This window comes from Tupaia chinensis, unplaced genomic scaffold (assembly GCF_000334495.1).
Source record: "Tupaia chinensis unplaced genomic scaffold, TupChi_1.0 Scaffold000493_1, whole genome shotgun sequence".
Lineage (NCBI taxonomy): Eukaryota > Metazoa > Chordata > Mammalia > Scandentia > Tupaiidae > Tupaia > Tupaia belangeri.
This window is the reverse complement of record NW_006160005.1, coordinates 1,883,867-1,907,220: the sequence shown is the minus strand read 5'-3', so window position 1 is coordinate 1,907,220 and position 23,354 is coordinate 1,883,867. Positions and strand designations below refer to the sequence as shown.

The window sequence follows — 23,354 nt, the reverse complement described above, 5'->3', positions numbered from 1 at the left end:
CATGAATGTTATATGAAGTAGGGGAAGTATAGTCGTCCTGAAAATCCCAGGTCCTGATCCCTAATGCTCAGCCCCAAACTGCAAAGGAAACCTCTAATAGTCAGGCAAGCCAGGAGAGCTTTAAAAATCCTGGCAAGAACTTTGAAATCAGACCCGGTCGGCATGTGTCCTGAATATCAGAATAGACACTATATTTATCCTGAAAAGCCCTTCAGTGCAACTGAGAGCTATAAATAACCATTAGGGCCCAAGCAAGAGGCCTTAACACATGGATTTCCTTCCAAAAATGCAGACCCATTTTAATTAAATTTGTAATTAACCTTTGGGGAGGGCAGGCCCCCTAGACTCGGTTTGCATTCGGAGACACCGTGAGTAATTTCCTATTCCTTAAATGTTTGGGGATTAGCACAGTCTCTGGGTGCCCAGCTCAGAAGCAATCCCCCGGGGGAGCTTGCACAGAGTCCAGAGGAGGCTCCGGCGGGCGTGGAGTGACGGTTTTCTGCAGCCTGGGGCCTCCCCTCTGCCCTGGGTGTCACAAACAGGGTCTCTGCAAAGCCAGCCCGTGTGCCCTGTTTCCTCCAGAACAAGATGGGAGTCATGGCTGTGTTGATGCTGCCCCTGCTGCTCCTGGGAATCAGCGGCCTCCTCTTCATCTACCAAGAGGTGTCCAGGCTCTGGTCGAAGTCGGCCGTGCAGAACAAGGTGGTGGTGATCACAGACGCCCTCTCAGGACTAGGCAAGGGTAAGCTGGCTTCACTCCCACCATGGGCCCATCTCTGCCCTGAGGTGACAGGGTGGCATGTGGACAAACCTGCTAGGCAAGAGAGGCTCAGCCATGCCTTCTCCTCCAGCATCTGCTATTAACCAGCTTATCCTCTTTGGAGGCTGCAGCTTTCTTACCTGATGAAAGAGTGGAACATCTGGGGTGGCAAACTCACAGCCTAGGGGCCTCAGTGGGTCTACAGATATGATCTGTTTTGCCTTGGAGGGTTTCCAGAAACCTTTAGCTGGACAGTGGACTGGTTGTGAGCTCAGATGCGGGAGTGGGGTTCAGTTCCTGGCTTCAGGCCTTGCTGACTGGTTGCTTCATTTCTCTGGCTTGGATTGTTCATCTATCGTGGGAGGATACCTGCAGTCCCCAGCTCACATTGCTGTTAGGAGGGACATGGAAGTCAGGGACGGATGCACTTAGAACAGCGCCTGGTGCTGTATCAGGCCTCACTTGAGCCGTAGCAATGATGATAACGGACACACTGAAGCAGAACGCGTGCACTCGGGTGTGCCGCACACCTCGCCAGTCCCTATTGTCACGCTTTGGCAACCATATCACCCGCTGGCCTTGAAGGCATTTCTTTTTTTTTTTTTCTTTTTTCTTCTTTCCTTTTCTTTTCTTCCCCTTTCATTCTTTTTCTCTTTCTTTTTTTTCCATTCAATCACTGTACATCATCACAGCATAGCAAATGAATTTTCCCATCACTAATACACCGCATAGCGATCCAGTCAAAGACTTTACCATAAACATTATAATCAACAGATTTCTTTCATGTTGGGTCCCTTAAATGTTTTGCTTCTTTCTTCTTCCCCTCGAGTCCCTCCCTCTCGCCCTCCCCCACTTCCCACCGTCCTCCTGCCCTGTCTCCAGCCTGACTATTGCTCCCCATGCTTTCCTACCCTCCGATCATTCTGTTCCGCCACCGAGTGCCGACATTCGATATTTTCGCAGCCCCTGTAGTGGCTATTCTCTGAGGGCCCTTCTTCTGGTGACGTCTGTGAGATAAGGGGAGTAAATGTCCTTAGGGTTGCAAGTTTGACTATCTTCCACATAGTGATATGTTGACTAGTTTCGAAGCAAGTTTTGCTATAGTTTTGCCCTTCTTATCCTTCTTAATCAAGTGTAGAGCTGACACACCCAGACATTCACTAGCACTCGGCATGGGTCCAGTGAGTCCCTCTGCCCCGAGCATTGCCCTTGCCAAAGGGTCACTCCGAAGGGGCTGGGCGCAGTCCTGTGTTGCTGCCATCATGAGAACATTGCACCCCACTCCCTGCTCTGTGGCTCGTTCTTGTGGGCATCCCCGTGGGAGCCAATCTGCATGCTTTCAAGATGGGTTAGGTTCCGCGGGTGATCCATCTGGGGCAACCATGTAAGATAAAAGCAAAGCAGAACCAGCAGATGAAGGCAGATAGACTGGGCGCTCTGTTGGTCCCTGGACAAATCCCAGGAGCGATTCCCAAAGACGGTATCCTGTATCTGTAAACTCAGTGCTCCGAAAAGGAAGAGGGACGAGGAACTCCAACACCAACTCCAACTTCCAGGGGCACGCCTGGGCACATATATTTGTCAGTTAGACCAGATCCAAGTCGTGTTGCCAGGAAAATTGGAGAAGAGGTGCCCATCAAAAACCATTCAGAAGTGAAGGCTCTCCAACGAAAACACATTTGGCTAGTTAACATCAAGCCAGGCTCCCAGTAAGTGACCCTTGATAGGCCCCCGGCATGGAGGCATCTCTGCACTTCAATTGCTCCTTTCTCTTGGGTCTTTGTGGGAGAGACCTCGTCACCCCCGTAGCCCATCCTACAAGCACACTGCCAGCAGTGTACTTCTCACACTCTGGCCCTGAATGTTTCTTAGTCTACTAGGCCCTGGCTTGTGCATGGTGAAATCTGTTTTGTTCATCCCAGGATCCCCAACACCTAGCTCAATGCTTGGCATATAGCAAGTTCTCAAAAAAATGTTCACTTAGGGCCAGCAGGTGATATCATGGTGAAGGCGGTAGATTCCCACATGGCTGACCACGGTTTGAGTCCCAGATCCAGCAGCTTGAAACTCATACTGGGTGTGTAGGCATGCATGCCCAAAATCCCAAAAGGAAAATGGAGAAGGGATTGTGGGATGGCCATCCCACCTGGAGGGTGATTTCTTGCTTTCTCTCTCTTTCCGTCTCTCTCTGTCACTCCAGCAAGACCAGGCACCCTATAGCAAAAATCTCAAAAAAGCTTAGCTAATGAATAAGTGACCATGTGGTCAGAAAAGGCCCTCTTTTAGATAAGTATGTTCTCGTACTATTTGTTTTATTAAGTGCCAGCTTGCTTCCCATATGGTCAGAGAATACACTCAGAAGGGTTCCGGCTTGTTTAAATTGGTTGAGGTTCATATTATGGAACATGGTCTATCTCGGTGTATGTTCTCTGAGTGCTTAAACAGAATGCGTGTTCTGCTGCGGTTGGGTGGCCGGTCCTACCAATGATTACATCCTGTTGGCTGAGGAGATTGTCCAGTGCTTCTGTATTCGGGATGATTTTCTGTCCTACTCGACAACCCTGCTGGTCTATCTATAATAGAGGGGGGTCTGCAAAAACTTAAAGAAAATGCACATCCTGGGGACCAGCAGTTGGCGTAATGGCTATGTCGCTGGACTCCCATGTAGTCTACCACAGTTCAAGTCCCGGACCTGGTGGCTTAAACTCAGGTCGGGCGCATGTGCGTGCGTGCCCAAGATCCTGAGAGGAGAATGGAGGAGAAGGGATTGTGGCGTGGCCATCCCCCCTGGGGGATGATTTCTTGCTTTATGGCTCTCTGTCTCTCTGTCTTTCTGGCAAGTGCACATGCCCTATAGAAAAAAAAAAAAAATCTAAAAAAGAAAAAGAATGTATTTGGCACTTACCTTAGCAACTGACACTAATTTCTAATTTTATCTTGATTCTTCTATTGATAATTTGTGTTATCTTGCTTGGGTCAAAGGCAATTGGGATCTTTACCATTTATTTTAAAGATCCTTAAACTCTGCAGTTGCCACTCCAACTTCCAGGGGCACGCCTGGGCACATATATTTGTAAGTTAGACCAGATCCAAGTCGTGTTGCCAGGAAAATTGGAGAAGAGGTGCCCATCAAAAACCATTCAGAAGTGAAGGCTCTCCAACGAAAACACATTTGGCTAGTTAACATCAAGCCAGGCTCCCAGTAAGTGACCCTTGATAGGCCCCCGGCATGGAGGCATCTCTGCACTTCAATTGCTCCTTTCTCTTGGGTCTTTGTGGGAGAGACCTCGTCACCCCCGTAGCCCATCCTACAAGCACACTGCCAGCAGTGTACTTCTCACACTCCGGCCCTGAATGTTTCTTAGTCTACTAGGCCCTGGCTTGTGCATGGTGAAATCTGTTTTGTTCATCCCAGGATCCCCAACACCTAGCTCAATGCTTGGCATATAGCAAGTTCTCAAAAAAATGTTCACTTAGGGCCAGCAGGTGATATCATGGTGAAGGCGGTAGATTCCCACATGGCTGACCACGGTTTGAGTCCCAGATCCAGCAGCTTGAAACTCATACTGGGTGTGTAGGCATGCATGCCCCAAATCCCAAAAGGAAAATGGAGAAGGGATTGTGGGATGGCCATCCCACCTGGAGGGTGATTTCTTGCTTTCTCTCTCTTTCCGTCTCTCTCTGTCACTCCAGCAAGACCAGGCACCCTATAGCAAAAATCTCAAAAAAGCTTAGCTAATGAATAAGTGACCATGTGGTCAGAAAAGGCCCTCTTTTAGATAAGTATGTTCTCGTACTATTTGTTTTATTAAGTGCCAGCTTGCTTCCCATATGGTCAGAGAATACACTCAGAAGGGTTCCGGCTTGTTTAAATTGGTTGAGGTTCATATTATGGAACATGGTCTATCTCGGTGTATGTTCTCTGAGTGCTTAAACAGAATGCGTGTTCTGCTGCGGTTGGGTGGCCGGTCCTACCAATGATTACATCCTGTTGGCTGAGGAGATTGTCCAGTGCTTCTGTATTCGGGATGATTTTCTGTCCTACTCGACAACCCTGCTGGTCTATCTATAATAGAGGGGGGTCTGCAAAAACTTAAAGAAAATGCACATCCTGGGGACCAGCAGTTGGCGTAATGGCTATGTCGCTGGACTCCCATGTAGTCTACCACAGTTCAAGTCCCGGACCTGGTGGCTTAAACTCAGGTCGGGCGCATGTGCGTGCGTGCCCAAGATCCTGAGAGGAGAATGGAGGAGAAGGGATTGTGGCGTGGCCATCCCCCCTGGGGGATGATTTCTTGCTTTATGGCTCTCTGTCTCTCTGTCTTTCTGGCAAGTGCACATGCCCTATAGAAAAAAAAAAAACTCTAAAAAAAAAAAAAAAGAAAGAAAAAAGAAAAAAAAGAAGAAAAAAAGAAAGAAAGGAAGGAAGGAAGAAAATGCACTTCCTGAAGAAAATTATGCATTGGTTTCAACATGTTTTTTGGCACCCAAATGAACTTGATCTTTAATCCATCTTTCCATGAACATCGTGAAGTACTCTCATATTCAATAAGAGATGGATATTTATTTTAATAGTCTTATTTCTTTATTTCTTTTTCGATTTTTTTAAATTTTTTGCCGTAGAGTATGTGTGCTCACCAGAGAGAGAGGCGGTAAGAAATCACCCTCCACAGAAGATGGCCATGCCACAATCCCTTCCCCATTCTCTCCAGATTTGGGGCACACGTGCACACATGCGTAGCATGTTTTTCAGACCACCAGGTCTGGGACTCGAACCATGGAGTCGGCCATAAGTGAGCTAGCACCTTAATCACCACACCAGCAAGACCAGGCACCCTATAGCAAAAATCTGCTGGGCCCTTGTTTATTTTTTTAAATCTCATTCAATTATAGTCACACATTACACAAATCAGAAAAGGCATCCCAGGAGCAAAATGGCATTTTCGGAGGAATATGACCCAGTCTGCTATGAAAAGTGTCAGTTTTCTTTTTTCTTATATCTCACAGACCCACCCTAGACAGGAACGCAAAGCAGAAAAAAAAATCAAGTCCAAGTATTTAGAAGTAACCCGAGAAGCTGGGCGTGCACGACCTTAGATACAGGCCTCTCGGGGACACCTGCTGACCGCAGTGATTCCAGATTCCAGCTGCTGCATTTCCCAAGTCCAGGGCAAGACAAACGCGAGGGCACTGAGAGGCTGATGCCGGCTCCCCACGCCCCCCACAACGGCTGCACGAACCTGGCTAAATCCTGCGGGCAGTGCCAGGGAGCAGCAAGGAGCCCGGGGCCAGGCTGCCTGCCAGGGAAATCAGACAGAGCCCGGCACGTGGAATCCTTGCCCCAAACCCAAGTCGGGAACTGTGTCACTTTGTACCCTCGTGCCTGCAGCGAAAGTGACACTCAAAATTTTAACCAGGGACACCGACATAGCAGCCACATAACGTCAGCCCTGCTGGCTTTCTATCATTTCTAAATGTTTAAGTTTCTTGATTTCTCCCACGAGCAAAAGACAAAGAAACGGACCCCCAGCAGCGTCCCCACGCCGGGGAGCACTCCAGCCTCAGCCAGTCACGATCGAGAGCAAGTGTGTGCCCAGTGTTTTCCGGGAGGTCTCCGGACAAAAACCGAGGCCTTTCCCACGGGGTCGGCCTCACAGGGCGCATTTTACTACCTGGCCCCCTCACTTCCAAGAGGCTGTTTTTCTCCTTTCAACATTTCTGAACTCCGGCCGATTGTCTCCGTCCACAGCATCTTACAGTCTCCACGGGCCGTCTTAGATGTGTCTCTGAAAGGCGCGAAGGCACCCTAGACTTGATAAAATAGGAAAGGAAGGGATCAAACTAGTTTTAAGGACGTCAAAATATCCCACAGGTAGATGTACTGTAGTGTGTCTAACCCTCTCCTGGGATATTAGACCTTGATAATGACCTCACCCACGTTTCAGTGTAATAAATAACACTGAAATACACACTCTCACAGCTATGTCTATGTTGACGGTCTGAGTGATCTCCTGACATCAATATTCATAGATAAATAACAGAGTCAAGGAAAATCCTCGCTTTTAAGGATACTGTCAAATTTTTCTCCCAAAAGATGGCTGCAGGGACCAGCAAGTGGCATAATGGTTACGTCGCTGGACTCCCATGGAGTCGACTGCAATTTGAGCCCCAGACCTGGCAGCTTAAACTCATGCCAGGCACAAGTGTGTGCCCAAAATCTCAAGAGGAGGTTGAAGGAGACGGGGATTGCGATGTGGCCATTCCCCCTAGAGAGTGATTTCTGTGTGTCTCCAGAGAGCACACACACCCTAAAGCAAAAATCTCTCTCTAAAAAAAAAAAAGAAAAGAAAACTTGGTAGTAATTTATACTGCCACCAGCAATGAGAGTGTGACAAGCCCCTGTTTTCATATCTGGCCAGGACTGAGTAGTACCACAGTAGTATGACTGCCGGCTTTAGTTCTGTGACAGATAAAAACCAGCGCCCCGTGTCATTTGCATTGTTCAATTTCTCGGCGTTGACTCCTACCTGTAGGTTGGCTCTTGGTATTTCTTTTCTCAATCTCTCATCTCTTTACCCAATTCTTTACTAGGGTCTTTATGTTTTTCTTACTGATTTGTGAGAAGTTTTTGAAATGTCAAATAAATTAACCTTTTTCTGACATACAGGATATCAATACTTTTTCTCAATTTCTCTTGTACTTTTTTATGTATTTATTTATTTGCTATAGAAATGTGTATTTTTTTTTTAGGTTTTTGTCACAGGGAGCATGTACTTGCCAGAGAGAAACGCACAGAGAGAGACAGTGAGAGAGGGAAAGTGAGAAATCACCCCCCAGGAGGAATGGCCACGGTGCAATCCTCTCTCCTCCATTCTTCTTAAAGGATTTTGGGCACGCACGCATGTGTACCCAGTGTGATTTTCTTTCTCTGTCTTTCTTTCTTTAGAAATATTTTTTGTTTAACTTTATTTATTTATTTTAGATTGACCAGAGAGAGACAGAGTGAGAGAGAGAGAGATAAAGTGAGAAAGCAAGCCACCAGGTCCGGGACTTGAACTGAGATTGGTCATGTGGGAATCCAGTGCTCTTAACCACCATGCCTCCTACAGGCCCAGCGCCCAGTGTGATTTACAAGCCACTGAGTCTGGGTCTCTCAAAACACTGACCAGGTGGGAGTCCAGCACCTTAACCAGCATGCACCAGCTGGCCTGAGGCTTTTTTAAGGATAAACCCTATCAGTTATTTCTGTTACAGTATCTTCCTTCAGCGCATGCTCAGACTGCTACCCACACAGGGTATACATTCATCTCTGCTTTCTTCTAATTCTTTTATTTTTTTTAATCATCAGAGGGCACATGCACTTGACAGAGAGTAATGGAGGAAGAACTTCCAAACAGCGAAGAGTCATGCCACACTTCCTCTCCCTCCATGTCTCCGCTCCACCAAGTTTGGGGCACACACACGTGTCCTCAGCAGGCTTCAGGTCACTGGGGGAGGGGCTAGAACTCCCCTTGGCCAGGTGGGAACTGACTCCGCATGAATGAGACGCAACCCACGGCCCTCAGGGGTGGCCCTCTTCTAGTGCTTATACATGGAACTCTTTGTTATAGTATATGTTGGTATTGTGCAGCTATTGGGTTGTCAGAAAAGTGACGATGTACTTTTTCTGTTTTTCAATGCAAAAATGTAACATGACTTTTCCAAAACATCCCAAATAGGTACCCAAATACTCCTTTTTTTTTTTAAGGAAAATTTTTGCTGTAGGGCAAGTGCACTTACCAGAGAGAGAAAGAGAGACAGAAAACGAGAACCCCCCCTCCTCCAAAGGGGATGGCCATACCACAATCCCCTTTTCTCCATTTTCTTCCCAGGAACTTGGGCATGCATGCACATGTACCCAGCATGAGTTTCAAGCTGCCAGGTCTGGGTCTCAAACTCTGGTCAGTCATGTGGGAGTCCAGAGACGTAAATATATTCCTTTTAAATAATGTATTTCTAAAAACATGTCTTAAATATATATTTAAGTGGGACCAGTAGTTGGCCTAATGTCTATGTCACTGGATTCCCATGTAGCTGACCATGGTTTCAGTCCCAGACCCAGTGGCTTATACTCACGCTGAGCACGTGTGTGTGTGGACCCAAGATCTCAAGAGGAGAATGGAGGAGAAGGGATTGCGGCGTGACCATCCCTCCTGGGATGTGATTTCTTGCTTTCCGTCTCTCTGTCTCTGTCTTTCTGGCGAGTACATGTACCCTATGGAAAAAAAAAAAACTCTCAAAAAAAATATATATATATATTTAAGTAATACATTTTTAAATAATATATTCTTTTAAAAACCACAGATTCAACATGCTAATTTTATCATATAGTACATCCTTATCAATACCGGCTCTAGTTTGGTCAATATGTCTATATTTGAACTGTGAACACTGGCTTTCAACTCCGTGGTGCCACAATACATTTTTTTTGGTTACTTATTTATTTTTTATTTCAGCTTCTTTTACTGCGGCATTATTTACAGTTGCTAAGACATGGAGCCACAATACATTTTGATAACTGTTTTTCAACATGTCTTTGCCTTTTTTTCATATTTAATTAAACTGTGCAAACTATTCCTTACAAAGTTTGTAATCTTTCTGCCATGTGCTAAAACCGGTTGGGACCTTGATTTACTGCATCGCGTTCATTCAGAGACGAATTCCTCTCGGTATTGAATTTTGTCATCCAGACTTGTGATGGATCCCCTTTCTCAATAGAACGTCTGCACTGAACCAAATCCCCCATTCTCTGCAGGCCTGACATTCAAGGTGACATTGTTAACAGTTCCTTCTTGCCTTAGGTTTCCCTCAGTCAGCAGACTGACCGCACTGTCCCTCCTCCAGCTCTCGGTGACACCCAGTACACCTGTTTGCAGGCCTCACTGAGACCTCTCGGCCCTAGAGCCCGCTCCTTTCCTCTCTATCGGCCCTTTCCAGCCTCACTCCTGCTCCCACCTGGCTCACTCCTCACCGTCCAGCACCTCAGCCTCTCCCTCTCTCACTTCCTCTCTGGAATGCCACAAGTCCCCTGCCCACAATGGCCACTTACCAACCCCAGCCAACCATCCTGTCCAGCTGGCCCCTTCCTCTCCACCCACTTCAGGCTACTGAATCCTGCAAGAGGCAGTGAGGTCACTCCAGGCCATTGCACTCAGGGTACTGGGCTCCAGAGGGCACCCAGCACTGCCCCGCTATCCTTCAGTGTCTCAGTCAGCCCAGACTCCCCACTTCATGTTCCCACAGATGGGATAATCACGGGAGCCACCCTGGAGATGGTGCTGTTGGTACCTCTCCCAGGTCTGTGAGCTCGGCCAGTGCAGCCACTCCCCAGGTGCTGTGAGTGTTGGCCACTAATGGCTCATGGATGCCCCCATCCTGGGGACTTGTCCTCTGCCAGTAGATGTCACCTTGCCCAGGAATCACACAACCTACGCACTCACCCGTGGGGGATAGTCCATAGCCAGTGACTGGCTGACACGGATATGCAAAGGCTGGTCCTCTTGCCTCCAGAAGGGACAGCTCTGTTGTGGGGAGAAGATTCCAGAGCCTTCCTTGGAGACCACATTCTTGCCTGGCACCTGCTCCTGTCTTCACTGCCTAGGAGGACACTCCCTCGATACATTCTGGCCACCCGAACCCCTATCTCAAATTCAACTTCCAAGGAACTCGACCGAAGATACCAGCTCATAAAGTTATTGCAAGAACTGAATGAGCTAAGATAGGTAGATCTCTTTCAGAAACTTATAGAACCAGAAACTCTCAAAATAAGTGAACTGTTGTTTCTAAGCATCGGTATGATTTCCCATATGAAAACATCCTATATTGGGTGGGTCAGCAATCAGTCCAGAGTAAACCGTAAAGAGTAGGTTTACTGTTTTCTTATAAAAATAACGCTGGTTGGGGAATCTAGTCACAGAATAAACGTGGGGGAAACTGGTAACATTTGGTCTGAAAACAAAACAAAACCTGGTGGCAGTTTCCAATACCCACAGATTGGAGCGGTCAGTATCTTTAGAGATCTGCCTAGGGCGGTGGTCCCGAAGGGTTACACGCACAGGGTCGTCCTTCTGTTCGGTGTAAGTTAGAATTTCCAGTCATCAGAGCTACACAGTGGGGGCGGGAGGGGGGCGGTGTATAGTTTCCCCCATCCTGAGCTCCTTTCCCAAGCAGCAGCTAAGCTCAGGCTGAAAAGACCGAAACTACCCCAGGGGGAGGAGGGAGTCCAATGAAATGGCCTCGAAAGGACCTCACGGAGCTAAGACTTGGGAATTCTTTGCATCCTTGAGTGTGTAAGTGAAGAGACTTGCGTCGGCGGCTCCATTCACACAGTGCACCTGCCCTCTTGCTTCTTTCCACAGAGTGCGCTCGCGTGTTCCACACGGGCGGGGCCAGGCTGGTGCTGTGCGGGAAGAACTGGGAGAGGCTGGAGAGCCTATACGATGCCTTGATCAGCGTGGCTGATCCCAGCAAGGTAAGGTCTTCTGGAAATCCGGGTCTGTAACTCTGGGCCCTGACCCTTATGGATTGTTTTGTGTGTTGTGCATTGGCTTCTTGTTGCTGTTTTTTTTTTTTGTTTGTTTGTTTGTTTGTTTTTTGTTGTTGTTGTTGTTTTTTGAGAGATTTTCACTGTAGGGCGTGTGCGCTCGCCAGACAGACAGAGAGAGACATAGAGACAGAAAGCGAGAAATCACCCCCCAGGGGGGATGGTCACGCCGCAATCCCTTCTCCTCCATTCTCCTCTCGGGATCTTGGGCACGCACGCACACGCGCCCGGCGTGAGTTTTAAGCCACCAGGTCCGGGACACGAACCGCAGTTGACTATGTGGGAGTCCAGCGACATAGCCATTACGCTAATTGCTGGTTCCCGCTGTTGTTTTGTTTTTGAGAGAGGTTTTGAACATGTGCACTCACCAGAGAGACAGAGAAGAGAAACAGAGAGACAGAAAGTGAGAAATCACCCCCAAGGTGGATGGCCATGCTGCCATCTCTTCTCCTCCATTTTTGTCTCAGGACTTTGGGCACGCACGTATATGTACCTGGTGTGAGTTTCAGGTCACCGGTCTGAGACTCAAACCACAGTCGACCACGTGAGAATCCAACACCTTAACCATTATACCACCCGCTGGCCTTTGGGCCAAGTGGAAGAAATTTGGTGATTGCTTTGGGGGAGATGAGGCAATGGTCACACTGACCTTGGTAAGGTCATGTCTACCAGTCATGAGGAATTGATTCGTTTTTACCACTCGCCATGCCAAAGACGTGTTCTCTAGCCACTGACCCTCACCGTGATTCTCTGTAAGTCCAACTCAGGATCCAGATGTTAGAGAATGTCACCTGTGTGGGTGACGAACATGGCTGATTTTTTATTTGGAGAGGTTTTAGCTACAGGGCACATGCGCTCGCCAGAAAGACAGAGAGAGACAGAGACACAGAAAGCGAGAAATCACCCCCCAGGGGGGATAGCCACGCCACAATCTCTGCTCCTCCATTCTCTTCTTGAGATCCTGGGCACGCACGCACACGCACCCAAACCAAATTTAAACCATTGGGTCTGGGACTAGAATCGTGGACAACTACATGGGAGTCCAGCGACATAACCATTACGCCAACTGCTGGTCCTGACTCATTTTTTTTTAATACTTCAAATGATATAGACTTCAAAGAAATAAGAAGTCACAAGAAGCCACCCAGGAAGCGAGCAGTTCTTTCAATGCAGTTGCAGTTTTCCAAGTATTTTGGGGACATTGTTTAGAGACTCACCTCCAGAGTTCTTTTCCAGATGTATGTTGCATATATATCATTTTCTTTTTAATCTTTACTCTTGTGGTTAGATTTGGTGTTTGGAAACAGCTAAAAGTAATTCAAAGAGAAATCCAATTCTTGCTCAGATGGATCAAAACAAGACAACACAGAATTCTCCAAGGTTGTGTTTCTTGGGATGTTTTAAGGTATTGGGTGAAAATGAGGTTCTATTGTCAGTTATGTGGAAAGTATCCCGTTCCCCCAAGCTTGTCTAGTTTCCTTACTGCAGGACTCCTCAGAGGCTTTGATCTGCTAATGTGCCTTGTGTGTCTCTAAGAACGTGTAGCATCTGCTGGTCCCAGGGCGTCTTGATTTCTAAGAATCATCTGTGTTTTCCAAATGAATGTGACCAGGGAACCCTCTCTTTGAGGGCTCATCTCAGGACTCGAGTTGACAGATGCAAGTGCATTTACCAACAGCATCCTCAGTTTTCTCATCTGTCTCCACTCTAGACCAACAGAGGCTCGTGACAGCCAGTGTTCAGAGCTGCCATAGCGCCTGGTACCTAGCGGGTGAGCCAGCGCTCCTCTGTGGGCTGTTTGGTTTTGGTTGCAAACAAAACGCAGCTACGAAGTTCTGTGCTGGAGTTCCTTGTGGTTTATAAGCCGATTTGAAAGCAATTTTCCCCCCAAAGGAGGCTGGAAATGTTAAAAGTGATACTGTCACCCTTGGAATCGGCCTCTAGAGGAAACCACCCTGTACGGCAATATTCATTTGGACTTAGCACTTCTAGAACCTTGGCCAGAAGCTCAGATTTGTTTCTGCAAATTCTTGTTTGGATTTGTTGTCATCGCCCTGGTCCCCCAGAGCGGCTTCTCCATTGTTTCCCTTCATCCCGGGCTCATTTCTGCTTCTACCTCTTTGTTTTTGTTTTTCTGTTTGTTTGTTTGTTTGTTTGTTATGCAGTCATTCCAGAAGCTTTGAATTTCTAAAGGGGTGACTCTTAAACTGAGGGGCCCCAAGGTCTGCAAGAGGGAGGGGAGCCCGCCCATGCCCTGACTCCCCTCTTGGTTCTGCAGACATTCACCCCTAAGCTGGTGGTTCTGGACCTCTCAGACATCAGCTGTGTCCCGGATGTGGCAAAAGAAGTCCTGGATTGCTATGGCTGCGTGGACATCCTCATCAACAACGCCAGCATGAAGGTGAAGGGGCCTGCCCATAAGATTTCTCTGGAGCTTGACAAGAAGATCATGGACGCCAACTACTTCGGGCCCATCACTTTGACTAAAGGTCTCGTGAGTCTGACTTTCCTACAGGTATCCGGGCCGCCGATGTTAGGGAGGGCCCTCGGGAAAATCTCTACTTATTTGGTGAAAGCTTCCAACATTCTCACTATACGTGTTGAAAGAAAAGGGACAGGACCAGCAGATGGCATGACGGTTATGTTGCTGGACTCCCACGTGGTCGACCGCAGTTTGAGTGCCAGACCTGGTGGCTTCAAACTCAGGTCGGATATGTGTGTGTGCATGTCCAAAATCCTGAGAGGAACATGAAGGAGAAGGGATTGCAGCATGACCAACCCGCCTAAGGGTGATTTCTTGCTTTTTGCCTGTCTCTCACTGTCTCTCCAGTGAGCACGAGCACCCTATAACAAAAATCTCTTGAAAGAAAGAGAAAGAAAGAAAGAAAGAGCAAGAGAGAGAGGGACCAGCAGTTAGTGTAATGGCTATGTCGCTGGACTCCCACTTAGTCGACCGCGGTTCACGTCCCGGACCCAGTGGCTTAAACTCACGCCGGGCGCATGTGCGTGCGTGCCCAAGATCCCAAGAGGAGAATGGAGGACAAGGGATTGCGGCATGGCCATCCCCCTGGAGTGGGTGATTTCTCGCTTTCTGTCTCTCTGTCTCTCTCTCTCTGTCTGGCAAGTGCACGCGCCCTATAGCAAAAACCTCTAAAAAAAGAAAGAAAGAAAGAAAGAAAGAAAGAAATGAGGTCCCCAGTGCTGAGACAGACAAAGGGAAACAAGCATTTGGAGCAGAAAGATGACTTCCAGAGCTTCTTGAATGATGTCCCAGAGATAACGGTTTCCTTCGGCTTAGTCCCTGTGGACACGCCAAGCAGGTCAGCAATGGAGTGTCATTTCGTCAACCTCGGGCTGGGACTGCCCACTGGCATCAGTGTGAGCCATGAGAAAAGTGAGTGGAAAAGGCCTTCCCTTTTCCACTGGTTTGTGGAAGGCGCCTGAGCCTGCACTCTTGGCTCTGGGCTTTTGTTTACCGATCTCTAGAAAGAGGGAGTGGATTATTGCCCACTCTGGAAGTTGCATCTTGAGGACCCTCATTTCATCTGTACGATCATTTACTTACTACCTCCTTTCTCCAAGTTTCCTCAGTTTTTGCTATAGGGCGCATGTGCTTGCCAGAAAGACAGAGAGAGACAGAGAGACAGAAAGCGAGAAATCATCCTCCGGGGCGGGGCGGGGGATGGCCACGCCGCAATCCCTCTTCCTCCATTCTCCTCTCAGGATCTTGGGTACGCATGTACACTCACCCGGCATGAGTTTAAGCCACCGGGTCCGGGACTCGAACCGCGGTCAACTACATGGGAGTTCAGCAACATAGCCATTACACCAACTGCTGGTCCCTAGTAACCCTTCTTCCTCCTGATGTGATTTCAGACTCGGTGACATCTTTCAGCACCATATGGCAAGGTCATCAGTCCTAGAAGTATACCAACATTTTCTTATCACTTTTTATTACAATATGAATTCTTTTTTCTTTTTTTTTTTTTGAGAGACAGAGATTTTTGCTATAGGGCTCATGTGCTCACTAGAGAGAAAGACAGACAGAAAGTGAGAAATCACTCCTCAGGGGGGATGGCCATACCACAATCCCTTCTCCTTTCTCCTGTTGAGATTTTGGGCATGCATGCACACACATCTGGTGCTAAATTTGAAGCCACCAGCTCCAGGACTCAAACTGTGGTCAGCCATGTGGGAGTCCAGCGATGTAACCACTACGCCATTTGCTGATCCCTCGATGTGAATTCTCGATCCTGTGCATTTGACCACAAGCTCTAGCAGCTGCAGCTGCAGTAGGTTCACAGTAGCATTAGCCACCACGGCTGTGCCCAAGTCCAAGTGTCCTTCTTCTTTAAATAAACTTCGCATTAGGAGTAAATCTACTACCAAGCCCCCTTCACTCTCAAAATAGAAAAAAACCTGAAAAATAGGCAAAGTTCTTCCAAGTTCAGAGTCCTCTCCTTGTTACAAAATTAGCACTGGTTGAAAACATTGTTGAACCAACAGGAGATGTTCTCCTTGATGCAATAGAACAATTGAAAAGAGAATAACTTTCTTACTTTTGAACGTGGTTTTCACTTGGGGCCAGCAGGTGGCATTATGGTTAAGGCACTGAACTTCCCCACAGCTGACCACAGTTCAAGTCCCAGATCCGGCAACTTGAAAATCACACCAGGTGCATGATTTGCATGCCCAAAATCCCAGGAGGAGAATGAAGGGGAAGAGATTGTAGCATGGCCACCATCCAGAGGGTGACTTCTCACTTTCCGTCTCCTTTTGTGTCATGTTAAATTACCCACCAAGTTAGGCCAGCAGCTGACATGGTGGTTAAGGTGCTGGACTCCCATGCAGCCAACCGCTATTTGAGTCCTGGACCAAGTGACTTGAATCTAATGCCGGGCACATGTGTGTGTGTGTGTCCAAAGTCCTGAGAGAGAGCAGAATGCAGGAGAAGGGATTGTGGTGTGGCCATCCCCCGGGGGATGATTTCTCACTTTCTGTCTCTCTGACAAGCACATGCTCCCTATAGCAAAAGTCTAAATTAATTAATTAATTAATTAATTAATTAATTAATTAAATTTCCCAGCAATTCAGCAGCTGAGATCGGCCCACTCTTTGGGAACTGGATGGGCGGCTGCGGGTCCGCTCCATGTCTGACTACTGCAGATGCCATGGAGTGATGTGGGAGGAAGTGGTCGGGAGGGTCCACCTGCTTCTGCCTGACTCCATCTTAACCATGACCCCTCACCCGTCCTGTTTTCCAGCCCTCCTTCCCAACATGATCTCCCGAAGAGCAGGCCAGATCGTCTTAGTGAATAACATCCAGGGGAGGTTTGGGATCCCGTTCCGGACGGCTTGTAAGTCGCTAAGACAGAATCGTGGCATCTGATGTTGTCTGCCTTGTAAGACGAGAGCTGTGTGTCTGTGAATAGGTTTACGGTACGTGGCAGGAATGGGTTTTAGAGCCCCCTGGGTTTTCTTGCATCCCCTCAGTTCCAAGTTCCAGCACGCAGGTCACTGTGGGAGATCCCGAGTTACAGAAGTCAAGCTCCTCTCCCGAAGCTCACAGTCTCACGGGCGGGCGGGACATGTCCTGGCTGAGTGTGACAGTGCAGAGGAAGTCATCCTGACATGAGCACAACCCCTTCCTCCATAAAGGTGTCCCGTGGACAGAAAAGACAACAATTGTCAAGAGAAGGGCAGCTGTGCATCACAAAATGAGAGAGAGAGAGAGAGAGAGAGAGCCGTTCTGTTGACAAAAGGAGGAGAATTCCAGAACTGGGGCAGCTCCAAAGAGGAATATCCCTTAAAAGTCCCAAGAGCAGTCTTGGTGTATGTTCATGAGAGCCAGCTGGAAAAATTCTGGAGACACCCCAGCTCCCATGATGTCAGTTCTGGGAGGGTGGGAACACACCTATACCCTTCATTTTTCTTTTTTTTTTGAAAGGGAGATTTTTGCTATAGGGAGCATGCACTCACTGGAGAGACAGAGAGACAGAAAGCAAGAAATCATCCCCTGGGGAATGACATGCTGCAATCCCTCCTTCTCCATTCTCCTCTCAGGAGTTTCGGCATGCACGCACACATGCCCAGCGTGTTTCAAGTCACTGGGTCTGGGACTCGAACTGCAGTCAACCACGTGGGAGTCCAGCACCTTAACCACTATGCAACCTGCTGCCCCTCCCCATACACTTCTTTACAGCCCACAGCACCACATGCAAAATATGAACTAAAGAAATATTTGATGAATAGAAGTGTAGGAGGGAGAGAGAGAGGATGGAGGAAAGAAAAATGGGTAGGTCCCTCACAGTAGTTTGCTCTGGCTGCCGTAACAAAAGGCCATAGCGTAGGTGGCTGAAACAAAAGAAGTGTATGCTCCTCATAGTTCCAGGGGCCAGAAGGCCATAGTCAAGCGTCAGCAGGGCTGGTTTCTTCTGAGGCCCCTGGATGCTTTTCAACTGTCCTCTCACGTAGTTCTCCACACACTAGCTCCCACAAAGACCCTGCTGACAACTGGGGCGATCTGGAAACCCTGACCATTGATAAAGAGTTGCCACGGGCCAGGCATGTGTGATGCACTTCGGTTCTTAGGCGAGTCTGGGAGCTGATGCCTCAGTTCTCCTCAGGGTGAGAAACCTGAGCCCTCAGCACCTGCATCTGAGCCCTGCACACTGAGGGGGTCTGATGGCTTTCAAGGGGCCATCTGAACAGTGTGCTCAGCAAGGCGAGGGAGCCCAGCCCCTGGGATGCACAAGCAGAATCACTGCCTGGGAGGCTGGAAGCCACGTGGGAGGCCTGGGTTCAGTTTCTAGGCCAAGCCAAACATGCAGGGGTGGGTACGTGAACCCAGAATCCCAGCTAATAGGGAGACTGGGACAGGAGGGTCGGGACACTGAGAGGCCCTGTCAAACACAGCTCTCATTGTCTTCTCTCTCTCTCTCTCTCTCTCTCTCTCTCTCTCTCTCTCATAAAGAAGGGAAGACAGGAAGGAGGAGCACCAGCATGCCCAGACCTTGTTATCACCCTTCCTGGAAAGAAACAAAAACTCACGTTTGTGCCAGGCATTTTATAAATGTTTTCTTACTTGAGCTTCACAATAACTTGGCAAGGGAGAGAGTGTCTACTATATAAGAGAGGAAGTCAGGGAAGGAGAAAAAGAGACAGGAAAATGTGTATTTTTTAATTATTATTATTGAGAGAGATTTTTGTTATAGGGTGCATGCTTTCACCAGAGAAACAGAGAGAGAGAGACAGAAAGCGAGAAATCATCCCCCCAGGGAGGATGGCCACACCGCAATCCTTTCTCCTCCATTCTCCTCTTGGGATCTTGGGCATGCACGCATACATGCCCGGTGTGAGTTTTAAGTCTCCACGTCTGGGATTTGAACCGCGGTCGACTACGTGGGAATCCAGCGACGTAACCAGTACGCCATGTGCTGACTCTGAAAAATGTGTACTTTTGACAGGGTCTGGCCATGTCCAGATCCTCCTGCCCCAGACTCCTGTTTAGCCAGGATTTCGAGCACATGCTGCCCACCTGACCCATCTATAATAGCTGGTCCAGAACCCCACTCAGGCCTCCCCTGTGCCCCAGAGTGTCCTACTGCTTGCACCGCAGTGGCCAGACCTACTCCATCCTAAAGACAGGGAAACTGAGGCTCGGGCACGGAAAGTGATGTGCCCAAGGTCAGCAGCGGGCAGGCGGTAAGCTGGCTTCCATCCTGATCTGCCTTGTTGGCCTCTCTGTCGTTACAAAGCAAGGGGCAGGCTCTGAGGCTCCTTCCAGCTCCAAGCCTGGTGGAATGCATGTGTAGGCCCCCATCTCCACTGTGTCCCCCATAACGCAGAGCCAGGCCCCTCCCGCTCCCACCGGGTCTGGTTTCTCTTCCAGATGCGGCCTCCAAGCACGCAGCCCTGGGCTTCTTCGACTGCCTCCGAGCAGAAGTGGAGGAGTACGACGTGGTGGTCAGCACTGTGAGCCCCACCTTCATCTGCTCCTACCACGTTCACCCAGGCCAAGGGAACTGGGAAGCCTCCATTTGGAAATGTGAGATTCTGAGGGAAGCTGGGAGCTCCCAGGGCCACTGGGACAGTCACTGGGCCCGGGGCTGTGTTCTGGAAGCATGAGTCAGGGGGTGGCCGGGCCTCTACAACCCGCTTCCAGCAGGGGGTGAGTCCCCACACCTTTAGTCCCGAGGCACCAGGTGGACAGAATCCCACCTTGTAACCAACAGACCATGGCCCAGCGGAGCTCAGTCACTCAGCTTGCTCTGAGGGCTTCCCAGGCAGCTGCCTGTCCCCGAGCCTGTGTCCCACGTGTGGTCACCAGGATTGGAGTCAAGGGCCTTCCTGCTCTCCCTTCCCCAGGAGGCAGTGCAGAGCAGCGACTCAGAATCTGAGGGCGGATGGCGGGCACTGAGAGCTCAGCTCTGCCACAAATTAGGCTGTTGAGCACACGCAAGCCCCTTATCTCTGTGCCTCAGTCTCTCCGTTAGAGAAGGAGGAGGAGTAACAGCTTTCCGGCAGAGATATTGGGAGGACTGAAGGTTCTGGCTCATGGGGAGTTTGGGACAGCGACTAACCTGAAGTGAATGCTCTATAGATGGGCCTTAGTATCTAAATGCATCGAGAATGCACCACTGTTCTAGAATATTCTAGAGGTAGTGTTGTTACACCCTGCCCAAGGCTCTCGGTCTACGTTGAGGGGCCAAGATAAACCAAGGTAGGCTTCCAGAGGCTCTTGACAAGCACAACTTCAAAGTTACAAACAGCCCCTTCATGCATCCGGCATCTTCTGCTTCCTAAGTTCTTCCACAGCCTGCTCTGGCTCACGACCACCTCTGGCCGAGTAGCCAAGGCTAAGAGCCAGACCCACTTTGCAGATGGAGAACCCAAAACCCCAAGGGCTAAGTTATCGCCCCCAGGGTGCTGGGGACAGTGGATGGCAGAGTTGGCCTGGAACCCGTGACTCCAGGCTTGGGCTCCACTTCCTGCCTTGGGGCGTGCAGAGAGGTCTGAGCCTGGGGGCCCTCAGTCTTTTTCAGGAAGCTGACGTATGGCGTGCACCCGGTGGAGGTGGCTGAGGAGGTGATGCGCACCGTGAGGCGGAAGAAGCAAGAGGTCTTCATGGCCAACCCCATCCCCAAGGCCGCCGTGTATATCCGCACCTTCTTTCCGGAGCTCTTTTTTGCCGTGGTGGCCTGTGGGGTCAAGGAGAAGCTCAGTGTCCCAGAGGAGGGTTAACTGCAGGAAGCCAGTGGGGGCACCCCATTGGGAATAAAGCTTTTCCTCGCAGGTGCTGGCTCTTCTGTCCTGTCTCAGCTCTGGGGGCCCCACCTCAGCTGTACCCCAACCTGAGATCTGCCTGTGGGAGGCATTCCTTCACCTCACAGCCCTGTGAGGATGGACGGAGCCAGCTAGAAGTTACAGGGCCTCTGGTGTCTCCTACTTGACAGTCCCAGAATGCATTTCCAGAAGCTTCTCCGCTGTAGGGTGACAACTGAGCAGAAAAACAGGAGTCCCAGTGCATCTCGCCCCGTCTCTCTCACACTCACATTCACACTCGCACGCTGTGGTCACCAGCCTGCTCAGAAGTTCACCCAGAAAACCACCTCCGTTTCTTATGAGGGGACCTGCCCATCAACCTCCAGCGACAGAATTAGGACTTGGTGACCCTTTAGGACAACACCGCCCCATGGAAATCCGCCAGGATGGAACTATCGGTAAAATGCGTCGTCCTATATGGCAGCCACCAGTCTCGTGCGCCTGCTGTGCACTGAAAATCCGGCCCCTCACAGCTGAGAAACTTAACTTCTTCGTTTTCTTGTCATTAATTAAACAGCCACAGGCAGCTGGCAGGCCCCGAGCTGGCGGTGGTGCAGCCGGGCTGTGCTCCGGGGCAAGTGGGGATCAGCCTTGCCCTCGGATACGAGGTCACTCCCTGCAGGGGTGCGGGCACAGCAGAGCCGTGTCCTTAGATTCTCAGGTGATTCTAACACTGAGCACCTTGGCCCTGGGGTTTCCACCTCCTTCCAGCCTTTTCTGACGTTCCCAAAGCAAAGCCCATTTAAGACCTCATCCTTGTCACTGGGGACTCTTCTCTTAGTTTTGTTTTTTAATACGAAACAGTAAATGATCATTGGCCTCTTAGAAACCAAGACACCCTGGGACCAGCAGTTGGCGTAATGGCTATGTCGCTGGACTCCCATAAAGTGGACCATGGTTCGAGTCTGGGACCTGGTGGCTTAAACTTACACTGGGTGCATTTGTGCGTGTGCCCAAGATCCCAAGAGGAGAATGGAGGAGAAGGGATTGTGGTGTGGCCATCCACCCTGGAGGGTGATTTCTCACTTTCTGTCTCTCTTTCTGGTGAGCGCACATGCTCTATAGCAAAAACCTCTTGCAGCATGGCTATCCCCCCTCCCCCGGAGAGTGATTTCTCACTTTCTGTCTCTCTCTGTCTGTCTGGTGAGCACATGCACCCTATAACAAAAGCCTCTCAAAAAAAAAAATCAAGATACTTTTTTTTTTTTAGCTTTTTGCCATAAGGCATATGAGCTTGTCAGAGATAGAGATGGTGAGAGGGAAAGTGAGAAATCACCCCCCTAGGAGACATGGCTAAATTGCACATTGCCCCCCCTTCTCCTCCATTCTCTCAGCAGTTTGGACACCATGCACGTACATGGGGTGTTTCAAGTCTCAGGGTCTGGGTTCAAACTGCAGTCAGCCATGTGGAAATCCACCACCTTAATCACCACACCACCTTTTTTCTTTTAGACAGGGTAGATACTGTTTTAAGTTTATTGATTTCTCTCATGAGCAAGAGAGACAGAGACAACACACCTGGTAGCATCTCAACATGGCAACCTGACCCCTACCTCCCGCCAGCCCTGGATCATGGGCATGTGTGTCCAGAATGCTCAGAGAGGTCTCCAGACTTGACCTGGAAACCTTCCCTGTGGGATTTCCTTGTAGAGCGTAGTCGTTACCACTGTACCACCCACTCCCACAGGGTATGTTTCTCACACTATTGCAACTGCAGGCTCAAACATTTTTACTATTTATATACAAAAGGGGACAAGAATCCCTTCCCTAAGTCCTGTATAAAACTAACGCAGATGAGATACACATGTGCACACGCAAATGCACACATATAAAGGTTCATTTTCAAAGAACGCGGAGGATCACATGACTGTCCTGGAGCACAGCCCACCACAGTATGACGCGGGTGGCCCTGCAGCCCCGTGGGAGCAGGGTTTTGGGTCAGAAATTAGGAAGGTCAGCAAAACTGCAGGCAGGGCAGGCCCTGATTCAGCAAGGGGAACTTCTTTTGAGAAGTTCTACTCTTTGGAGAGGATGGGGACCGAGGGAATATGCAGGCCTGAGCCACAGAGAACAGGCGGGGTCTTCAGGGACACAAAACAGAAGGGAAGTAACAAAGACTTGGTGGCCAGAGAGTAGAGGGCCGCCTTTAAGACAGGAGAAGCTGGAGTACAGGCCACCAGCTGCCAGACCTGGGCACTCCCCAGAGCTTGACCAGGACCAGGACCCAGACCCAGCCTTTGGGGATGGACCTGCTCCCTTCAGGGCTCTGCCTGGGTCTCAAGTGAGTTCCAGACCAAGAGTGGGGGACAGGAATCACATCTGCACTGAACACCACCTTCTGGAAGAGAAGGGCGCCAAGGTGGGAGGTCAACCAGATGCCTGGGGTTCCCCAAAGGAGCCACCTGGAGAAACAGACCAGGAAGGAGGTTCTGCTCGGCTATGGGGCTGTGGGGCTGTGGGGCTGTGGCCCTGAGGGCTGGCCTGGCTGGCCAATGGGCCCTGGGGCAGAGGGTGGTCGGAGAGTGCCAGCAGGCACCCCAAGCACCCTGCAGTTTCATTTTCTGTCTACATGCTTTGGTCTCCCTCTGATGCCCACTGAGGCCCTGCTGCCCTCTCTGGTGAGGTCTCTGACCCGATTAGTAAAGGAAAACCCACACTCATAGGGAAGCTTAGGGGGTTATAAACATG

General features: G+C 49.5%; 1 protein-coding gene across 1 annotated transcript; it reads left to right on the top strand.

Annotated features, from left to right (window-relative positions):
• Positions 1-254: 254 nt before the first annotated feature.
• On the top strand, positions 255-20,601 carry DHRS7C (dehydrogenase/reductase 7C). The gene is made up of 7 exons (XM_006156407.1): positions 255-368; positions 583-742; positions 11,158-11,270; positions 13,621-13,831; positions 16,607-16,699; positions 19,234-19,389; positions 20,377-20,601. Exons 2-7 carry the CDS (start codon positions 589-591, stop codon positions 20,583-20,585), a joined length of 936 nt encoding a protein of 311 aa, XP_006156469.1. The 5' UTR covers positions 255-368; positions 583-588; the 3' UTR covers positions 20,586-20,601.
• The last annotated feature ends 2,753 nt before the right edge of the window (positions 20,602-23,354 follow it).

Excerpts from the sequence above, each read along its gene's own strand:
- DHRS7C (XM_006156407.1), top strand. The coding sequence starts at position 589 with ATGGGAGTCATGGCTGTGTTGATGCTGCCCCTGCTGCTCCTGGGAATC. Across the intron at positions 16,700-19,233 it reads GATCCCGTTCCGGACGGCTT|ATGCGGCCTCCAAGCACGCA; the intron begins GTAAGTCGCTAA and ends TTTCTCTTCCAG. Across the intron at positions 19,390-20,376 it reads GGAAGCCTCCATTTGGAAAT|TCTTTTTCAGGAAGCTGACG; the intron begins GTGAGATTCTGA and ends GGGGGCCCTCAG.